The sequence below is a fragment of the Podarcis bocagei genome (genome assembly GCF_964188305.1).
Source record: "Podarcis bocagei genome assembly, chromosome: 12".
NCBI lineage: Eukaryota > Metazoa > Chordata > Lepidosauria > Squamata > Lacertidae > Podarcis > Podarcis bocagei.
The window spans coordinates 37,337,767-37,359,627 of NC_138137.1; the positions used below are offsets into that span (position 1 = coordinate 37,337,767).

General features: G+C 42.4%; 1 protein-coding gene across 1 annotated transcript in view; it reads left to right on the forward strand.

Moving 5' to 3' along the window:
• LOC308569366 (macrophage mannose receptor 1-like) overlaps positions 1–21,861 on the forward strand; it is a 41,880-nt gene that overhangs the window by 13,136 nt on the left and 6,883 nt on the right. Inside the window, exons 8-16 of the mRNA XM_081163182.1 lie at positions 4,447–4,604; positions 5,652–5,765; positions 8,518–8,633; positions 9,715–9,863; positions 9,977–10,176; positions 11,224–11,345; positions 13,498–13,582; positions 14,558–14,696; positions 15,308–15,343. Coding sequence (XP_081019308.1) covers positions 4,447–4,604; positions 5,652–5,765; positions 8,518–8,633; positions 9,715–9,863; positions 9,977–10,176; positions 11,224–11,345; positions 13,498–13,582; positions 14,558–14,696; positions 15,308–15,343 — 1,119 coding nt within the window. The remainder of the gene's footprint in view (positions 1–4,446; positions 4,605–5,651; positions 5,766–8,517; positions 8,634–9,714; positions 9,864–9,976; positions 10,177–11,223; positions 11,346–13,497; positions 13,583–14,557; positions 14,697–15,307; positions 15,344–21,861) is intronic.

A 21,861-nucleotide genomic window follows, 5' to 3' on the forward strand; every position in this document is an offset into this window, starting at 1 on the left:
GGGAAGAGAGTTTTTGAAGATTCAGGACAGATAGAAGAAAGGACTTCTTCACGCAGCTCAGAATTAACTATGGAACTCGCTCCCAAAGGAGGCTGTGATGGCCACCAACTTGGATGGTTTTAAAAGAGGATTAAACAAATTTGTGGGAAAGAGGGCTATTGATGGCTACGAGCCATGATGGCTATTCTCTGCCTCCACAGTTGTAGGTAGCAATGCTTCTGAATACCAGTTGCTGGAAGCCACGGGAGGGGAGAGTTTGCTCTGGTGCTCAAATCCTGCTTGCTGGTTTCCCAGAGGCATCGTGTTGGCCACTGTGAAAACAGGATGCTGGACTAGACGGAGCAGCAGGCTCTTCTTATGTTTTGTTGTTGTTGCCACAGGCTGGAATGGAATGTTATTGGGACCCCTTCCCTGATTAAAAATATTTTGGAGGGATTGTCTGTCTGTCTGTTGTTGTTGTTGTTGTTGTTGTTGTTGTTGTTGTTGTTGTTGTTGTTATGATGAATATGGGACACAAAAATGTCAAATGTGAGATATGGCACAGACTATTACAGCCTTCCTCAGCCTGGTTCCATCCTGATGTTTTGAACTACAAACCCTATACATTTCAGCATAACCAATGGGCAGGGATGATGGGAGTCTTATTCCAAAACATTGGAGGGTACCAGGTTAGTGAAGATGCTAATGCATCTGTAATACGGCATTATGTGACTTACACTCCAAAATAAACTTTTTGGCTTGCCCAGGGGTGGGAGAATTCAGGCCTGGGCTCTCAGTCTAGCTTTTGGGGCTCTCCGTAGGCGACACGCACTGGATGTGTTCAACATCCACCATAAGAGCTTTTGCTTTGCTGGTAGTGACTCTTGCTTTTTTTTCAAATATTTTTTATTGATTTTTTAACACATAATTAACACATATCAAACACAATACAATGACAAACAAACACATAAACATGTAAAATTTCAAAACCTTCTTTTCATAACCCTGTCTCTCCGACTTCCCCGTACCTTCCCTTTCTGCATCCCTGTTTTCAAATTTCTTCCAGCAAATCCTCACTTCAAAGTTTAATTAATTAACCTTTAGACCCTCTTGTCATTACCAAATCAATACAGCAGTAACCTCGTAGTTTCCTAACCTTGGCGTTTTAGCATTCATTTACTTTATAGTAGTTCTTAAGATAAACTTTAAATTTCTTCCAATCTTCCTCCACCATCTCTTTTCCTTGATCTCGGATTCTGCCGGTCATCTCAGCTAGTCCCATGTAGTCAATCACCTTCGTCTGCCATTCTTCCAGTGTGGGTAGTTCTTGTGTCTTCCAATACTTTGCTATAAGAACTCTTGCTGCTGTTGTGGCGTACATAAAAAAAGTTCTGTCTTTCTTTAACACCAATTGGCCAACTACGCCCAGGAGAAAGGCCTCTGGTTTCTTAAGAAAGGTATACTTAAATACCTTTTTCAATTCATTATAAATCATCTCCCAGAAGTCCTTAATCCTTGGGCAAGTCCACCAAAGATGAAAGAATGTACCTTCAGTTTCTTTACATTTCCAACATTTATTATCGGGCAAATGATAAATTTTTGCGAGCTTGACTGGTGTCATGTACCACCTGTAAATCATTTTCATAATATTCTCTCTTAAGGCATTACATGCCGTAAACTTTATACCGGTGGTCCATAACTGTTCCCAGTCAGCAAACATAATGTTATAACCGAAGTCCTGTGCCCATTTAATCATAGCTGATTTAACCGTCTCATCCTGTGTATTCCACTTCAGCAACAAATTATACATTCTTGACAAAGTTTTAGTATTGGGTTCTAACAATTCCGTTTCTAATTTAGATCTTACCACCTGGAAGCCAATTTTCCTGTCTTGTTTAAATACCTCCATTATTTTATAATAATGGAGCCAGTCTCGAACTTTATGCTTCAATTTTTCATAGCTCTGTAGTTTTACCTTATCTCCCTCTTGCTCTAGAATTTCCCCATATTTTGGCCATTTCGATTCCATATTAAGTTTTTTCAGCCCTTTAGCTTCCATTGGCGACAGCCACCTTGGGGTTTTGTTTTCCAACAAGTCTTTATATCTAATCCAGACATTATAAAGAGCTTTCCTAACAATGTGATTCTTAAAACCTTTGTGGACCTTTACCTTGTCGTACCATATATAAGCATGCCATCCGAAAGCGTTATTGAACCCTTCCAAATCTAAAATGTCTGTATTCTCAAGGAGTAGCCAATCTTTCAACCAGCAAAAAATACTTGAGAGGGAACCTCTTTTCTTTTGTGCAGTTTTACTCTTGGCTCTTGTTATTATCTCCTCTGCTGGGCCACTCATATCAACCAAGGTCGTTCCCCCGTCTAGGAATTTTGAGATGGAAAGTTCCACTAACTTGGTTTTTGTAGCACACTTTGCAACTATTTCCCTGCAATCCCCTAGAGGGAGCAGTCCAAAAACAAAGTATCTCTTTAAAAGTATCCAATAAAGTCTATAACAACAATCCTCAAGTATCTTTTCTGAGCTTCAATATAGCAGTTAAATCTCCAAAGCAGAGCAGTCCAGTAACAAAGTATTTTTAAGGTCTTAAATGTAACAGTTCTAGATGACAGTTCTCAATAGGTGCCTTGTTTAGGCAGTCCGTTCCAAGGAATCAAGACAGTGGACAGACGTTTCCCTTTAACATTTTCATGCAGGTAATCCAGAATTCACTTTTCTTCCACCCCCTGCCCCTGCCTGCACGGGGGGATTTAGTCCCAACGTCAAGGTTACTTAGTTCAACTTACGTTTCTCAGATTTTTCTCAGGTTGCAGCTTTATCTTCCTTTGCTTTAAGTCTCATGCAGTCCGGGAAAGGCAGACTTCCTTAATTTATACCTTTCCCGTTTTCGGCCAAATTCTCTTAAGATATTTGTAAGATCCCAATCGATTTTTAAGTCCTACTCACGGGCTTTTAATTTGTAATCCAGATTCAGGAAGGAATCGGCGCTCTCCGACCATGGCGACGCGGCTTCGCTTCACGGGCTGGGTGACGACTCTCAGCACCGCGCTTCACCCCCGCTGCCGTTCCGGAGCCTTTAAAAAGGCTCCCTCTCGATTCCGGGGGGGCGCAATGGTGCCCACCGAGTCTCCTTGCTTACAGGCTTCCGCGCCTGTAATTTTAAAGGGTCCCCGCTTCGCCGTAGCGGCAGGACCTGAACTCGTGAAGCAGACCTCCTCCGGAGCTCGGAGGGAGATCCGCCATTAGCCGATGGCGCCGACCGGAAGTCCGGCTCTTGCTTGCCTAGATGGAGAAGACAGTATGGCTGCAAGGGTCACTCGCCTAAAATTCAGAGTGGGTGGCAGTTGCAGTCCTGGCGCATCTCCCCAGGAGCAGAAAAAATCATTTTGCCCTCACAGCTGGCCATTGGAATACTCCTCAGCCAGCTGTGTGGGATGATGGGATTGCCTGTCAAAATTCTAAATATTCTGGGCCAATCAAGACCCTGGAGGGGTGGTTTGAGCAACAGATCCGAGTACTAGTCTTCACTCTGGTCCACCTGTGGAAAATTAAAAGCCTGCTGAGCATTGGACTGTCAGCACAGTTGGCAGAAGAACAGCCTTCCCACCAACCCTATATACTGTTCCTTGGGCACCTCGTTTTGAAGACTTTGCTGTGGTTCAAAATGGTTGGTGTATTAGGGTCTGGGAAGGAATTTGCCTGCAAACAAATTTGGCCTGTTTGGGGTTTCTGTCTTCCTAATAGTAATCATCACAACTTTCAGCAGATAAGGTATTGGGTGAAATCTTTAGTCTCTCTTTAGGTGTGGGCTGACATGGTGGACTACCCCAACCACAAGCAGGTGCGATATCTCAGGGTATCCTGGAAAAGTGTTCAGAATCAAAGTTCTGTCCTGAAGGCAAGTGGGGAGCAGCTGGGCTTCTAATTGCAGCCTAGGGCAGGCCACCTTAGTTGACCCACATCTTGAGGTGGCCCTTAACCTCAGGCATGACCCTGCCCTAACTTCAGCCTTCTCCTAGCCAATACACAGCCAGTGCCTAAGCCTACCTACATCTGTAATCAATAAAGTTCTGGCTAATTGTTAGTCCCCAAAAGTTGTTGTGGCAACTTTGTTCCTCCTGCCATCACTTGCCGCTCCCTTCCACAGAGAGGCTCACTGCACATGGGTGTGCAAAAACCCATAAGTTATGTGTGACTGAAATGTAGCATTGCTCTACCCACTCGTGTTTTTGGCCCAACGCACAACTGGCAATGCTCCTCGCAGGACATTCTGGATCCCTGGCTGATAAAAGTTCCCCTCCACTGAGCTAGCTGCACATTAACGTGTCTAATTGGGTGCTAATTCCCCATTTGTACCCCACAGAGCAGTGTAGCACAGGATCCTGTTCCACGCCCGAGTTCTTTGTAACTAAAGTCAGGGAGTAAATAACGTGATGGATTTGTGTTCTTAGAGCCGGAGGATAGACTATGGATAGGACTGAATGACCGGAAGACTCAGATGTATTTTGAATGGAGTGATGGATCCACAGTGAGACTCACCAAGTGGCAGAAAGGAAGACCCACACACATAAATGATGTGCAAAATGACTGCGTATTCATGAATGGGGAGGTAAAAATAAGGAACGCTAATAGAGATGTATTTCCCTTGGATTCGTCTTTGTGTGAAAGACCAAACAAATATACTGGCAGCTAATCTGACACTCCCACAGCTGTACTAGTGCACACCAAACTTTCCTACACTGTCCTTGTACTGTCCAGGTAAGCAACATAATTGGTGTAAGCAGGGTGACTCCACAACACCCTCCCCACCATGCCAGCTGCTCCTGTTGAGAGCTAATTGTATATTGCAATTCTAGGAGAACTAGGGGTGTAAGGAGACAGTGATTTGCATCCCATCCTTTGTTAGTCATAATTAGCACTGTTTCCATACCACTACATGAAAAATGATCTTCTTGAGAATCTCGCCTTCTTTCTTTTTCTTTTTCTTTTTTAAAGAGGAAGCTTCTAGCAGATATGATTGTGCCATCACTTTGGTGGTGATGCTTCAGTTCTGGGCATCGCTAAGTGTACCTTCCCATAAATAGAAAAATTAAAATAAATTACACAGTTCATAAAAATAAATTGAAGAACACATTTTGCAAAGTAAAATAATATGCATGATCTGCAAACAAATGTAAACAATGCATTTTTAAAGACAAGATAATAGAAATCTGAATTTTATATCGGAAACGTCTACAAAGGTGGGAATTAGGCCACCTCACCTTCAGTTCTCCAGTTGGGATAGAAGTATATTTTCAAATGCTACCAATTTTTTGCAGGCTGAAACCTGACTTTGTTTATCATTAACAGGCTTGAAATAAATCTCTCTCTAATCCTTTTTTCTTGGTATTATTGGTTTAGGCCGGGGGTGGAGTGCCATTTTAGCTCGTTATCTGCACCACCACTCACAGTCTCACAACTTATTCTTTTTTCTCAGTATAGAAATTCATTATTGTAGAGGCTGTAGAATTCAGAGCAGTGCAAATGTAATGGGTGTTTTGTGCAGCTGTCCCCCTTGTGCAACAATAGAAAACTTTGCATCAAGAAAATGAGAAAGTGTAAAGACAGTCTACCCTCCTTCACTGAGATACACATTTCTTCACCTTTCCATCTCCAGAATGGATACTGGGCAGATAATTTTTGTGAAGAGGAACTTGGTTACATCTGTAAAAGTGCACCTTTGGCAATTCTTTCTGAAGAACCTGAAATTGCTGATCCAAATTGCCAAAAAGTAAGTATAAAGTGAACCATGTAGTAGTTTAAAAAGTGAAATAAGGATATATGCCATCCATTTCTATTCTTAATATTCTATTCTATAAGATTCTAGTCTATAGGATTCATTGCCCATTGATACAGAGGCACCTCTAGCCTTGAGATAAGCTGTACAGTTTTTCTCTCCCATATACACACCAATTGCATTCTCCCATCTTCAGCAACTACAACACCATTAGCTTTCCCCACTTCTTTTATTTTTTACTCCTAGCAATGGGAAAATCTAGACTGTTGTCCTAGAGTGTTTTCTGTTACTTAACTTTCTCTTTCTTTTATTTGTTTATTTATTGAGAATAACAATTTATTAGCTGCACTGCTAGGACTTAAGGTTGCAAACAATGATAAATAAAGCAAAATAAAGTAAACTCGGGAATCCAGCATCACTGCTAAAAATGTATAAAACCTTGCCAGGTGGTGAAAAGGCCAAAGAGAATAAATGTGTTTTGCACACCCTCTGGAAGGCAAATAAATAAAAGCAAATGCAGATCTCAGGGAGGAATTTGCAGTGCCTTGGGGCAACTTTTTTCTCATGAGGGCAGTTCCAGCAGATACACATTATACCATCCTCCCACTGCCCATAACAGGAAGAGACATTCTTATAAATCTGTGCTGGTCTCCAGGGTATCAAATGCTAAGCTTAATCAAATTTACTTGGAACCAAGGAAACTTCACTTCTGGATTATAGCCTGTAGCCACACTTCAAATTGAGCTCTCATGTGCTTATGGAAGTGTGTGTTCTTCGGGGTTGTCATAGAATCATAGAATTGTACAATTGGAAGGGACCCAAAGGGTCATTTAGCCAACTCCCTGCAATGCAGGAATCTCAACTAAAGCATCCATGACAGATGGCCATCCAGCCTCTGCTTAAAAACCTTGAATGAAGGATAGTCCACCATCTCCCAAGGGAGCCCATGGTCTAACAGCTCTTACTGTCAGACATTATTCTTGATCTCCATTCTTGTAATCAGAATACAGGTCCTGCCCTCCAGAGCAGGAGAAAACAAGCTTGCCCATCTTCCATGTGACAGCCCTTTAGATATTTGAGGATGGCTAGCGTATCTCCTCTTTCCCTGGCTAAAAATACCCTGCACCCTCAACCATTCCTCATAAGGCTTGGTTTCCAGACCCCTGATATCTTGGTCACCCTCTGTGATGGCCTGGGAATCCGATTCAGAGGCTGAACCGGAGGAACCCCAGCCTGCACAAGAGTCCCTGCCTCCAGGGCCGGCTGAGCTGAGGCGGGGCCTTGGATCTGAAGCGCCTGCACCTGTGCCGGATGCTCAGGAGCAGGTACCAGGTGACTCCACTCTAGCTCCGGAGGTGATTAAGGACACAGTACCTACAGGTGCGCCTCTCCCAGCCCTGCCAGAGGAAGGTGAGTCTCCCCCTGGGTCCAGTAACTCCCCAGCCTCTCCTGAACTGCAGAGGCTTAGGGCAGAGAGGCGGAGGGAACTGGTTTCTCCCAGGAGGAGTGCTCGCCTTAAGGCCAGGGGAGGCGGGTCTCCTGGGGGCCGGGGCCGCCCCTGGCCTCAGAGAAGATAAAGGCCAGTCAGCCCGGTCCCAGGTTGTGGGAGCAACGTTGTTGAGTACCTGCTCCTGCCCGGACCTGCCCTTCCAGTGTTCCTGTCCCTGCCCGGCTTCCTGCTTCGGACCTTGCCTCGCTCTTTGTGAACTGTTTCCAGACCAGTGACCCATGACCGGACTTTGACTACGCCAACGGTAACCTTCCCCCCGGGACCAGCACACCCTCCTCTGCACACATTCCAGCTGGCCAATATGCTTCTCAAATTGTGGTGCCCAGAATTGGACACAGTATTCTAGGTGTGGTCTGACCAAGGCAGAATAGAGCAGTGCTGTAACTTCCTTTTATCTGGACACTATACTTCTGTTGATGCAACCTAGAATAGCATTAGCTTCTTTCTTTCTTTCTTTCTTTCTTTCTTTCTTTCTTTCTTTCTTTCTTTCTTTCTTTTTGCTGTATCACATTGTTGACTCATGTTAAGCTTGTAGCCTACTAAGACCCGTAGATGCTTTTCACATGTACTACTGACAATCCAGGTGTCCCCTGCCTTATATTGGTGCAGCTGGTTCTTTCTGCCTAAGTGCAGAACCTTACATTTGTCCCTGGTGAATTCCACACAAAACGTTTTGCGATTCAGATAGTGCCCCGCGTGCATTTGAAGATCCTCTATTGAATACATGGAGCATTTCCTGAGTCAGAGAAAAGTATTGGACAAGGGAAGCTTTTGCATATGCCTTGGAGCCTCTATGTGTACATTAAAGGCCCTTTATCAGTCTTTCATTGTTAAGATATTTAAATGTAAAGTTTCTCTTTTATCCCTTAGTTATATATCAGGATTGTTCTGTTTTCACTTTTTGGTTTCACACTACTCCAATTTTCAAAAGGGCAAATAATAATAAAGATTGTCACATTGGCTGGGGTAGCACCTTACTGGCAACAGTGCTGAAGGTCTCTGATTCATTGATCTATCCAATAAAAAAGAAGCACTGCGAGTTCGTGCACTGGTGGGGTGATGACATCATTGTCCCTGGCAACATATAGGAGAACTCTGTGTAAGTTCCATGATGTCCAATGGTGGATGTGATTCTCATCTCAGTAAATGTTCAGCAGCACCATTAAAATAAACGCAATGTCTCCATCCTGGTAATATTGTGGTAACATATGGTTGTTGGTTCTTCTATATCAACAGGGCTGGAGAAGGCATGGTTTCTACTGTTACTTAATTGAACAAACATCTGCAACATTTTCAGAAGCAAAGACATCATGTGCAGCAAATCATGGATCTTTGACTTCTGTGGAAAACAGGTATCAAAACTAAATGGTCTTGCTGTTTGGAGGGCATATACTGTATTCCTTTCTTCTTCCCTTTGCTGGACATGAAAGAGAAATTATTACTTTTCTTGTGACTATGGGTTGTTTCCAGCTAAGGTTTGCTCACATTAAACTTGCTGATGGACATAAATTATCCGTGCTCATTAATTTCAATGGGTCTACTCTATTGTGAACAGGACTAACAACCATATGTGTTTTATGTGAGTGAAATGTGTAATTGCTATATTTCTTTGTCACATAATGAATATTAAGATTTGACCTGTAGCCTGTGACTAAGCTACTTTCTTGAATTAGCTGCTCTATGTTTCTTGTGAATTTCCTACTTGATTTGCAATCTGTGGCTTGCCTCACTTTCCTGAAACTTCTGCACTGCATGGACCTTGCACTCCTTGTCACTGATTTCATTACATGCAACTCCCAGTTTACACAGGGCACTGTGTGTCTAAGTGAAATTACATATATTTGAAACACCACTGAAAAAGCCTGCAAACACCTCATTCTCCTCTGCCCCCACCCTGTTCTGCCCATTTTTGTATGGGGTTTGGGTCACTTCCAGGTTCAACGTGATGCATGCATGCACAGACACACACATATTGGCTGTGCCTATAATGGTTGCTGCCTGTATTGTCCCTGGGTGGTGGGGAGACTTTCAAATCCATTGTTTTTCTCTCTCAAGTGAGTAGATGTTTTCTAGAATTCCTTATAAAATCCTTAATCCTACCCTGTATGTATGTTACACATGTCGCCTAATGTGCAGCCTGGGCTGAGATTCTTCTGCTTCAGTTATTTGCTCTGGATGCACTTGTATTTTTTGTTTTTCACTTGTAAAATTGCTGTAGACTGAATTGTATAGATAGATGCAAAATGCAGGTATATTGCTTAGTGATAGTGGATCTATTGGTTTAGACACTTCCCATTCTCCACTGTGACCTGTCCATCGTCCTGCTAGGCTCTGTACTTCAACAGGAGTACTGTGGTAGGCCATCAATTTAGTTTTAATATATAGGAAATTAAAAATAATTCGAAAGAATTGATTACATATTCTTTTCCACAGATATGAACAGGCCTTCCTGACTAGTCTAGTTGGACTTCATTCTGAAAAATATTTCTGGATCGGCCTTTCAGATGTAGAGCAACCAGGGACATTCAACTGGACAAATGGAGACGGTGTTCTGTTCACCCACTGGAACTCAGGAATGCCTGGTAGGTATTACCTGAAGTCCATCAGGAATGGTATTTCACAAAGGCTTTCTCCAATTGTTTTGAATATCTGTGAAGAACAAGGCTCAGCTGAACTTTTCTTGTACTTCCAAAAGGGCGACAACCCGGCTGTGTTGCCATGAGAACTGGGACTGCAGCTGGATTGTGGGATGTTGTGAACTGTGAGGAGAAGGCAGCCTTCATCTGCAAACGATGGGCAGAAGGTTTGACAACAACTCCTGCTCCCAAACCAACTCCTCTGCCTGCATGTCCAAATGAATGGCATCCAAGCAGTACTAGACATGTGTGTTTTAAGGTAGGTATACCATTTCTTGAGGATGCAGGTGGTGCTATGGTCTAAACCACAGAGACTAGGGCTTGCCAATCAGAAGGTCAGTGGTTCGAATTCCCGTGATGGGGTGAGCTCCTATTGTTCGGCCCCAGATTCTGCCCACCTGGCAGTTCGAAAGCACGCTAAAGTGCAAGTAGATAAATAGGTACTGCTCTGGCGGGAAGGTAAATGATGTTTCTGTGCGCTGCTCTGATTCGCCACATGACCCAGAAGCTGTCTGCGGACAAACGCCGGCTCCCTCGGCCTATAGAGCGAGATGAGCGCCGCAACCCCAGAGTCGTCTGCGACTGGACCTAACGGTCAGGGGTACCTTTACCTTTACCTTTATACCATTTCTTGAGTCAATTTCAGTGCCAGTTCTTGCTTGTTTCAAAACAAGGATGGATACATATTTCAGTACTGTATGTCCGTTTTAATTTCAGTGTTACTGCTCAGTGCAGGTTTTTTATCGTTACTCTTTTTATAGTGGGGTTTGGATCCATGATTTATTTGAACTGTAAATATTCAATTGCTTATTAAAAGTTTTATAGATGGGGAGGGTGGAAGGTAGATCTCTGGTAGGTTTGCAGTAGATCAAAATGGACTTACAGAACTGGCATTAGAGCAGAAGAAGCAACCTTCTGACCTTCTGTAGAAGAGAGACTGTGCTTGTGCAGTTTATCCAGGACTTTCAGATGGAAACACAGAGAGATTTGTGCTTCCCTGTGTTACCTGCTCTCTCAAGAACCACCAGTCTGGGAGTTCCTTGTGCAAAGGCAGGAGTAAGGGCAGCAGGTGGGAGGGACAAAATGTTGGGAGGAAAGTTCAAACTGGCATCAGTGGGAGCCTCCTGCACAAAGCTATTTCCGCACATTTTAAAAACATGTACAATTATGCCATGTCTGCTTTGGTCATTAGCCACCATTGTTAAATGCCAAATAGGTGTTCATGCAGACCACACAAGATCTCACTGTGAATGAATTTTGCAAGATTTGTTATTACCAATATGCAATTGTATTTATATGCATTTAGGCATATTACAAAGAAAAAAAGAACAGGAAATCTTGGTTCGAAGCGCAAGATTTTTGTAGAGCAATTGGAGGAGACCTAGCTTCTATTCACAGTGAAAACGAAAGAAATGTTATAACGGAATTGTGAGTTTCATTAAATGGTATTTCCTTCACTTTGTCTCAGTATCAAAAAGGGTTGGGGAAGACATTTGCATTTTTTCTTGTGAACCTCCCAATTGACACTTCCTGAACCAAGGTGTGAACCCAAACACCTCTCTCCTCTGAAATGCATGTACTAAAATGGCCTGCCTCTCACTCATTTCCCTCACGCCCCTCTCTCTTTGCACAGGTTCTGTAGCTGCAGTTTGTGTGTAACTATCTTACAATGCAGTTGTACCTTGGAAGTTGAACAGAATCCATTCTGGAAGTCCGTTCAACTTCCACAACGTTCAGAAACCAAAGTGCGGCTTCTGATTGGCTGCAGGAAGCTCCTACAGCCAGTCAGAAGCTGCGGAAGCCCCGTCGGAAGTTTGGCTTCCTAAAATAGTTTGCAAACTGGAACAGTCACTTCCGGGTTTGTGGCATTCGGGAGCCAAAACATTCGAGAACTACCATATTTTTCGCCCCATAGGACACACTTTTCCCCCTCCAAAAATGAAGTGGAAATGTGTGTGCGTCCTATGGGGCGAATGCAGGCTTTCGCTGAAGCCTGGAGAACGAGAGGGGTCGGTGCGCACCAACCCCTCTCGTTCTCCAGGCTTCGTGCAGATCTCCGCAAGCCGTGGGAGCCCGTGCCGGGCTCCTGCTGCTTGCGGAGAGTTGCCTGCATGCCGAAGGCTGGGCGCGCTGAATTCAGCGCGCCCAGGCTTCGTGCAGCTCTCCGCAAGGCACAGGAGCCCGGGGCTGGGCTCCCACGGCTTGCGGAGAGTTGCCTGTTCTGGGGGCTGGGGTCGGGGGAAGCTCAGGCTTCCCCCATCCCAGCCCCACGCCGGGGGGGGGAATACTTCCCCCCTTTATTTCCCCCCAAAAAACTAGGTGTGCCTTATGGGACGGTGCGTCCTATAGGGCGAAAAATACGGTAAGCTGTTTGAAAAACCAAGATACGATTGTAAAGGAAACACAACTTGCTATATGTTGAGGTGGTAACTTTTCCTACTGCCCCACACTTTCCAAGAGCACCTCCTGTTTCCATAAATGAACCATGTGCATAGGGTTGTGTGCATGTCCAGTAAGAGCGAGGCTCACTTGTAGGGTGATGGTTATGTGGGTGGAAAAGCAGCATGGCCCTGCTTGTCTGGGGTGGGGGCTCTCCGGCATCATCAGTGGCTTGCCTGCCCCGGGCGCCAACAACTAACGCTATGCCACTGCTTTGAGTCGCCACTTTGCCAAGCTTTACTAAAAGTAAGAGCTGATGCTGGCTCCTCCCATATTTCATATTATCCCACCACTTCTTGAACATTCATCCCAGTGACCGGCAGCTGGGAGCTACCGATTTTCCTAGAAGGCACTACATTGTCACATAGTTAGCTTTGTTCTGAGGTAGGCTTCTGGGAAGCAAAAGGAGAAAGTTTTATCAAATGTATAAATGAACTCATGGGCTGCAGAGGACTGGGGACACCTGGATTATAATGTGGTCAGCTATACAGAACCAATAACTTAGTTTGAAATCCAGGTGTGCTTAAGAATTGACCATGTGAGCAGAAATTAGACACACACAGTTCCTGCTCCAAACAGCACACCCGCTCCAGAAATCTGATACTGTACCAAAAATTAAATGTATGAACTGGTGATAGATTCATTTATGCTATTTTTCTAAAGAATATCAAGCTAGTCACAATACAGACAACTTCCCATTGACACGCGTTGCTGCAAACCCGTAAGTGGCACGGCAAAGCACAAAAACAGCCCCAAAGAGTGCAAAAATGGCACAAAAACAGCACATAGCAATCTCATTAGCTTTTCCAAGGGCAATCCCAGCAGCCTTTGCATTGACCTTTGAGGCCAGTGGAGAGTTGGAGTTTGAGAATGGAGGTTTGGAGGGAGCAATTGTGGCAGAGTTCAGTGGTCTGCTGTTTTTATAAAAAAAAAGGTTCCCAGAGGTTTTGGAGGGTGTTTACAGGCTTTTTCAATGGTGTTCAATAACATGGTTTTACTTAAAGGTATGGTGCCTTGGAATGTATCTCTTGTGTAAATGGGGAGTGGTCTGTACCATGAAGTTTAAAACACCAACTGTATCTACATCCATACTCTGTTTGCAATTTTCTGATCTCTGTATATTTATTGTTATATATTTTAGAATTAGGAAAAATTATGGTCATTATTGGACTGGTTTCAGTGAGTTGGCACCCAATAAAGGATATACTTGGAGTGATGGATCTCCTGTAAGTAAATGACCTCTTACTCTCGAACTGAACTTTGACAGATCCCATAGCAGTGTTTTCGATTTTAAGTCACTGGAAATTTTAGTTTTTATAAACATGATTTGCTTGTAATCTCATTTTTAGATTCAACACTTACGGCAGTTACTACAAAGCAGTGGTGGAGCTTCATGCTCCAGCAATGGGGGGTGGAGAGCAGACGAGGGCGTGGCTGGCTGACATCCTGGGGGCATGGCACGCGTCCCGGGAGCATTGTGCACTGCCCAGAGGAGCGTGGCATGCATCCTGGGGCCGTGGCGCGCCGCCTGTGGGGTGCAGCGCCCAGCGCGGGTCAGGTAGGCACCCCACCAGGATCGCGCTGCTGGGGGTAATGCGCTCCCACCGCCCCCTCTTCTTCCACCAGTGCTGAAGAGTTGCTGCTTGGATTAGATTTGTTTTTATATGTTTAAATGAACATTTTTTTTATTTCAAAAACAAGGATACTAGAGCAGGACAGCACACGTTGACTGCCTGGTTTATGTTGTTTTGAGTATGTGGGCAGGTAGGCTGCATTCCTGGAACCAACAAGTGTTAAAATCTAAGCAATGATTCAGATTCCTGGAACAGCCAGGCTAGCTTCTTGGTAAGGTAACTGGCCATCCCAGTAACAAAGGAAGTGGTTTGGCATTAGAGGAAAAATGGGTGGGGGCCCCTCCCTCAACTCGCTTGTAGTTAGAAAGCCAAAGGCATGGGCCACAGGGCCAGTCATCTAGATAACTTACAGTGACCAGAACTGATTCTTTATAATAACCTATAGGATCAACACAATATTAATAAACAAATGACAGCCCATCTCTCTCTCTACATATGCACATGCACACATGTGTACAAATCTTTCAAAGACTGCAACATAAGTCTGTCTCCTTTTCTGTATATTACCGCTAAAGCTTTTTTTTTTTTTTTTTTAGAAAGAGTAAGAAATCTTTATTCCCACTGTAGGTAGACTTTGAAAGGAATTTTTATGTTAGTGATCGTTACCATGAAGACACGGGATGCAGAGCCATGTATGTCTATAGTTCGTGGCAGAATTCTGACTGGTGTGAACATTTTAAGAATTGGGTTTGCCAAATAAAGAGAGGTAAGGTACCCTTTTAATCTAACACTAGTTCATTAAGCAAAGTGAACAGGCTTTTTGCTGCTCTGCTGAAACCTGGCATTTTAACATGTTTATTACATGCCTAACTTTTCAGAGGAGGAAATAATAATGTGAAATACATTCAGCTGTCATTAAGAATGTTGCAGAGTTCAGATCCTTGGCTTTCATATTATGAGATATGAAGTACAGGTGTCTCCCCACTTGCACATGATGAGCATGCATGCTCCCGCTGACATGTGTGTCCTTTTTGGCACCAAAAGGGGCAGGAGCAGTACAAGGTGTGGGCAGAACAGGGAAATCCCCACTCATGTTCATCCCAGCGACGCACATGGTAGCCGGGAACAAAACCCCAGTGTAAGTGGGGATCCCCCTGTGTTCCATTTTGATGAGAACGAGGGATCTAGTGCATCAAACTCTTTGTGAATACAGAAGCCACTGATTGTTCTGTCGCATTATTCTGTCAGAATTACAGAAATGTCATATGCTATAAATGACACTTTAATTTTTATGTACTCCTGTTTGCAATATGAAACGATGTAAGAAAATAGAAATTACGCTAGGGGCCATTATAATTAATGTGTTTTGTTTTTCAGATGTAACAGTGAAAAAAGATCCAGTCGTTGGTTTTGGTATGTTGGGTGATTCCACCTTTCCTTGGGTCATGCATGCCTCTTTTAAGCAGCACCATGGGAAGTGGGGCTGGGGCTGCCTTATCAGCTCTCTTGGGCCATTGATGGTTCTGCCAAAGATGCAAGTGCTCCCTGGCTTGGGCTTGTTCAACTCTGCCTTCCCTCAGGTCACACAAGTTTATTTTTTTTTGCAAGTGAATTTTTATTGTTTTCCTTACATATTCTTTTCCAACAAATTGTAATAGCACCATACATTTCCTTTGACTCTGCCAAGTCACGACCCCCCTCCCTCCCCACAACTGGTATATTTATCCTCTTTCCATCACACATATCATTCTCAAGTTACTACTATTATACATTGGAGGTATTATGTCAATCCTGCTAGTGTCTTGACCTCTTTACAATTCTTCTTTAAGTATTCAATAAATTTACTCCAGTTATTTTGGTATCTTTGATCTCCCTGGTCCCGGATCCTCCCTGACAGTTTGGCAAGTTCTGCATATTCTGTCAACTTCGCCTGCCACTCCTGTATAGTTGGTATATCTTGTACTTTCCATCTGTGGGCCAGAAGGGTCCTCGCGGCAGCTGTAGCATACATGAACAAATTTTGATCTTCTATTTTAATTTCTGTTCCTATTAAGCCTAATAGACACGCTTCTGGTCTTTTGGGGAAAGTATATCTAAATATTTTTTTGAGTTCATTATAAATTGCTTCCCAAAACTTTTTTACCTTATCGCAAGTCCACCACATATGGAAATAGTCCCCATCTGCCTTTTTACATTTCCAACACTTTCTTTCTTTTTTCCTATACATTTTAGCTAATTTTACTGGCGTCAAATGCCATCTATACATCATTTTTAGCAAGTTTTCCTTCAAAGCCATGCATCCTGTAAATCTCAAACCCTCCTTCCATAATCTTTTCCACACATCCAATTCAATGTTATGCCCAATATCAATTGCCCATTTTATCATTGATTCCTTTACTTCTTCATCTTTTGTATACCATTCTAGCAATAAGCTATACATTCTTGATAAAGTTTTATCTTTACAGTCTATTAACTCGATTTGGAATTTCGATTTTTTATCTTCGAACCCATTTCTTTTTTTGTCTTCCTTTAATAAATCGCTGATCTGATGGTATTGCAGCCACCCTGTTAACCTCTTTTCAATTTGGTCGTATGGTTTGAGCTTTATCCCTTGGGCTGTTTTCCTAGTAATATCCTCATATGTTATTCTTTCCCCTTCCATGTTTGCTTTTTTTGTTGTCAGCACCTCAATTGGTGATATCCACCACGGTGTCTTTCTTTCCAGGAGGTTTTTATTCCGATCCCATACTTCATATAAAGATTTCCTAATCACATGGTTTAGAAAACCTTTATGTACCTTTACTTTGTTATACCATAGGTACGAATGCCAACCATATCTATTATCATGGCCCTCTAAATCTAATAGGTCAGTGTTTTCTAAGGTCAGCCAGTCTTTTAACCATACCAAGCACGATGCTTCATAATATAAAGTCAGGTCTGGTAAATCAAAACCTCCTCTCTCTTTCTTATCTACTAGTATCTTCATTTTTATCCTTGGCCTTTTTCCCTGCCAAACAAACTTCGCTAAGTTTTTTTGCCAATCCTTAAATTGTCTTATTCCTTTTACCACTGGTATTGCTTGAAATAAAAATAGCAGTCTAGGTAATATATTCATTTTTATCACAGAGATTCTGCCTAATAATGACAATTTTAGTCTACTCCATATATCCATATCTTTCTTAATTTCTTTCCATACCATCTCATAGTTGTCCTTGTATAGGTTTATGTTTTTTGTTGTCATCCAAATTCCTAAATATTTTATTTTTTTAGCTATCGCGATTCCTGAGTCTGCTTGTAATTCTTCCATCTCTTCTTTCTTCAAATTTTTCGCTAGCATTTTCGTCTTATTTTTGTTAAGTTTAAACCCTGATACCTTCCCAAACTCTTCCATTCTTTTTATTGCCTCTTTCACACTTTGTTTTGGTTCTTCCAACGTTAAGACTAGATCATCCGCGAAGGCTCTTAACTTAAATTCTTTTCGTCCCACCTTAATGCCTCTGACTTCTGATGATTCTCTTAGCTTCTTATTCAAGACCTCTAGAACTGTAATAAATAGCAAGGGAGACAAAGGGCATCCCTGCCTAGTACCTTTAGTTATCTCAAAGTTATCTGATATGTTGTTGTTAATTATTAACTTTGCTTTTTGGTCCGAATAGATCGTGCCAATACCTCTCAAAAAATTTTCACCAATTCCTAGTACTTTTAAGTTTTCTTTCATGAAATGCCAAGAAACATTATCAAACGCTTTTTCCGCGTCTATAAACAATAATACTGCCTGTTTCTCATTTCTGACTTCAAGATATTCAATTATATTTATCAGGTTTCTTACGTTGTCCCTTAGTTGCCTCCCCGGCAGAAAGCCTGTTTGGTCCTTGTGTATCACCTTATTTAACACCATTTTTAGTCTATTCGCTAGTATATCCGCAAATAGTTTATAGTCGTTATTCAATAACGAAATTGGTCTGAAATTTTTTACATCTAATATATCCCCCTCTTTCTTCGGGATCAGTGTAATATAAGCTTCTTTCCAGGTGTTTGGCATCCTTCCTTCTCTTAAAACTTTATTCATTACTTCACTTAGAACAGGTGTCAGGTATTGCGATAGTGTTTTGTAATACTTTGCTGAGATACCGTCCGGTCCTGGGGCCTTCCCTATTTTCATTCTTTTTATTGCCTTCGTGACCTCTTGTTCTGTTATCTCCTGGTTAAGCATTCTTTTTTCTTCTTCTGAGATTTGATGTAGTTTATGGTCATGGATATGCTTTTCTATTCTCTTATTGTCTTCTTTATCTTTCCTATAAAGATTTCTATAGAATCTCTGAAATACTTTTCTAATTTCTTTTGGGTCCTCAATCATTTTATCCCCGTCTTTTATTTTACAGATTGTGTTCTGTTTTTGTCTTGCTTTTATTTGCCAAGCCAAGAATCTCCCAACTTTATTGGCCGACTCAAAATTTTTTTGTCTCATAGTTTTTATTTTCCATTCGATCTCCTGTCCCACCACCATGGAGAACTGAGACTGCAGCATTTTTATATTTCGTTTTATTATTTCATCTTTGGGTTTTGTTATTAGCTGTTTTTCGTTCTCGATGAGCTGGGACAGGATCTCCTCTTTCTTCTTCTCTCTCCCTCTTTTCTGGAAGCTGTTTTTTTGAATCAGGAAACCCCTCATCACCGCTTTGCTCGCGTCCCAGACTGTTTCAATTGGTGTTTCTTTGTTTAGATTCCATTTAAAATAGTCTGTTATTGTCTCCTTTGCAGTTTCCACTACTCTCGGGTCATTAAATAAGCTCTCATTCATTCTCCATCTATGTATAGAAGGGTCCTTTCCTTTTAATTCCATATATAGCGGATTATGATCTGACAGGGTTCTTGGGAGGATTTCAATTCTAGTTACTCTTGGTGTTAGAATCTTAAAGACCCAGATCTGATCTATTCTGCTGAAGCTTTGGTTTGGTTCAGAGTGGAATGAAAATTGTCTTACTGTTGGGTTCCTTAATCTCCAGATGTCAATTACTCCCAATGTATTGGCCATATCAAAGAAGGCCTTTGGGAGTTTGCCTTCATATGTATTTCGCCTCTTTGTTAATCTATCTAAGTCCGGTACCACTACTCCATTAAAGTCTCCCAGTAATATCAATTTCTGATCTAAATACTCTAACATTATTTCATTCAACTTTGTGTAGAATTCCGCTTTCTTATCGTTTGGGGCATAGATCCCCACAATCAGCCATTTTCCCCCTTGGAACCCAATTTGTACAATCAATATTCTTCCCTCATCGTCCTTAAAAATTAATTTTGGGTCATGCTTCTCTTTTACATATATTACCACGCCTCTCTTTTTGTTTGAATCTGACGCGATAAACTCTTGGCCCAGTTTTTTATTACTTAAAATTCTTTTATGCTTTTTTGCTACATGCGTTTCTTGCAGGCATATGATATCTAGGTTTCGTTTAATCAAAACATGGTTAACTTTTCTTGTTTAAATTGTTCATCCCATTAACATTCCAGGAAAATACTTTCAGGTTCATTATTTCTTTTATCTACGAGTACCCACTCAGTTGCGCTAAATTTACTGTTCTTTGTTGTTGTCTTCTTCTTCTGATTCCTCTCTCTCTTCTTCTTGTTCCTCCTCTTCTTCCTGACGTTGTTCTTCTTTCTCCTTTTCCTTTCCTTCCTCTTTCTGATCCTGTCTTGGTTTTATTTTCCCTGTCCTCCCTAACTCTTTGTCGTATCTTCTGAATAATTTTTCTAACTCTTGGGGGCTAGTTAGTTTGAATCTTTTATCTTTAAAGTAAAAGGAGATTCCTTCTGGGAATTCCCATCTATGCTGAATTCCATTCCTTTTCAGTAGACTCACCATTTCTTTATAAATTCCCCTTCGTTTCAGAAACCTGGCAGGGATCTCCCTAAAAATCAAGATTTTCACTCCATCTATGCATAGATTTTTGTTGTAATTCAGTCTCAGTATTTCATTTCTTATGTCCAATGAGTTAAACATGACTAGGACGTCTCCAGGAAGCTTTTTTACCCTTGCCTTCGTTGATCTAACCTTTATTCTAAATACATTCATTATCATTGGGCCAATATCTTCTTCTCTTAGTTCCATCCACCCAGCCAGTTCTCTTATTATTTTATCTCTTATATTCTCATTTGGCGTCTCCAGGAGACCCCTGAATTTCAAATTTCGCTCTTTTTGACGCATCTCCAGAGTAGATAGATTATCCAACATCTCCTCCTGTGCCATATTCATTTCTGTAATTTCTCCTCTAATTTGTTCTGTCTGTCTTTTTACTTCCTTTAGATCTTTCTGATTGCGTTTGTTTGAATCCTCTACCACCTTAGTTCTTATTTCCAAGTCTTTTACCTTTCCTGTCAACTCTCCCACCACCATTTCCAATTTTTTGTCTAGCGCTTCCTGGACCTCCAATAATTTTCTCTCTATATATTGCTCATTCTGCTTAAACTCTTTTCTTATTTCCCCCAGTAAGCTCTCATATTCCTTGTTTTCTTTTCCATTTTCTTGCCTAGATGGGCATCTCTCTGCTGGGGTCCCTATTCCCTTTTTCCCATTTTTCCCGGACATCTTAAATATATATTATACAAAAATTTAAATCTTATATATATATCACACAAAGTCAGTCCACACGATGTTTCAGCCAGCCACCAGGGGAGCACTTTCCCGCCTTCTTTGCTTTTAGAATGTAATTTTTTTTAGCTCCCCACACGGTGGCAGTCCCTAATCCACGCGCTGTATCTTCACTCCCAGCACGTCCCTCACTTCTATCCCTCCGCTCCCCTCGTCCTCCAACACACAGGAGGCAGCAGGGAAGTCCGAGAGTCTTCAGACAAATATTCCAAAGGGCAAAAGGTAATAGTTTATTTGTTATCCTCCGTGTGTTTTCTTCTCTTCTTCTATCAGTCCATAAGGTTGTTTCAAACCACGTGCGGATTGTGTAAGGCTCCCAAGTTCCCGAAGCGTAATTTCCGGCTTCTTCTTCCTCCCGATGGCGGAGGGGGGGAGGGAGGGGGAGATTAAACCCCCCTTGTTTTCTTTGTTCCTTTAATATTGGTCTTGGCCCCCTCAAGAAACTGTTAAAAGTCAGTGTAGAAGCCTACCGTCAGGGTTTCTCCTTGCTTTCTCTTTGAGTCAGCGGTCCAAATCTTTTTGTAAGTCCAGTATAGCTGCGCCCCTCTTCACTTAAAATGGAGGAGTGCGGTGAATTATTTAGTAATTTGCCTCCGTCCGACAGAGACCCGTCCCAAGCCAATCAAAAGACACCTACAGTACTTTTTCCCTAGTAGTCATTTCAAAAGTAGCTTTGCCTCAACACTTTGTAATTCGTGTTTGAGGGCTTAAAAAGTAACACTCACTCAGCAGAAACTTCTTTTCACTCCTCCTTCCTCCAACCTTCCGTCGTGCACCATTTTCTCCCAGTTGTCCGGGACGGACTCCCTTTCTGCATCCCGTAACTCGCCGAATTCTAGTAGATTTCAAGTTTTAAAGCAGTGCTCGGATTTGCTCCGTCAGCTGTAGGTCCGAATTCGTTGTTGGTTTTCGAAGCTAACTGCTTTCATAAGAAGTCTGAGGCATCACGGTGTGGGTTTAAAGTTGCTCCCCCTTCGTGCCCGCAGCTCAATCCTGTCCCTGAGTCTATTATTGAGACCCAGGGAGCAAGAGAGCACCTCTGGGCACCGCTGGGTAACAGCGCCCCTCAGGATCTCTTCCCGAGGTTCCGAGGTCTGCGTAGCCTTCGCGAAACCTCTCAAATAGCCCCCACACCACTCGAGATCCCCCGGAGGGTTTATCTCGCACTTCTTATCATGGCTGCAGTTTCCGCCAGAAGTCAGGTAACACAAGTTTAAGTAGCCCCAGGGAAAGTGAGAGAGGAGCCACCCCATCAGTTTCTTTTCATCCATTGGAAATTCTG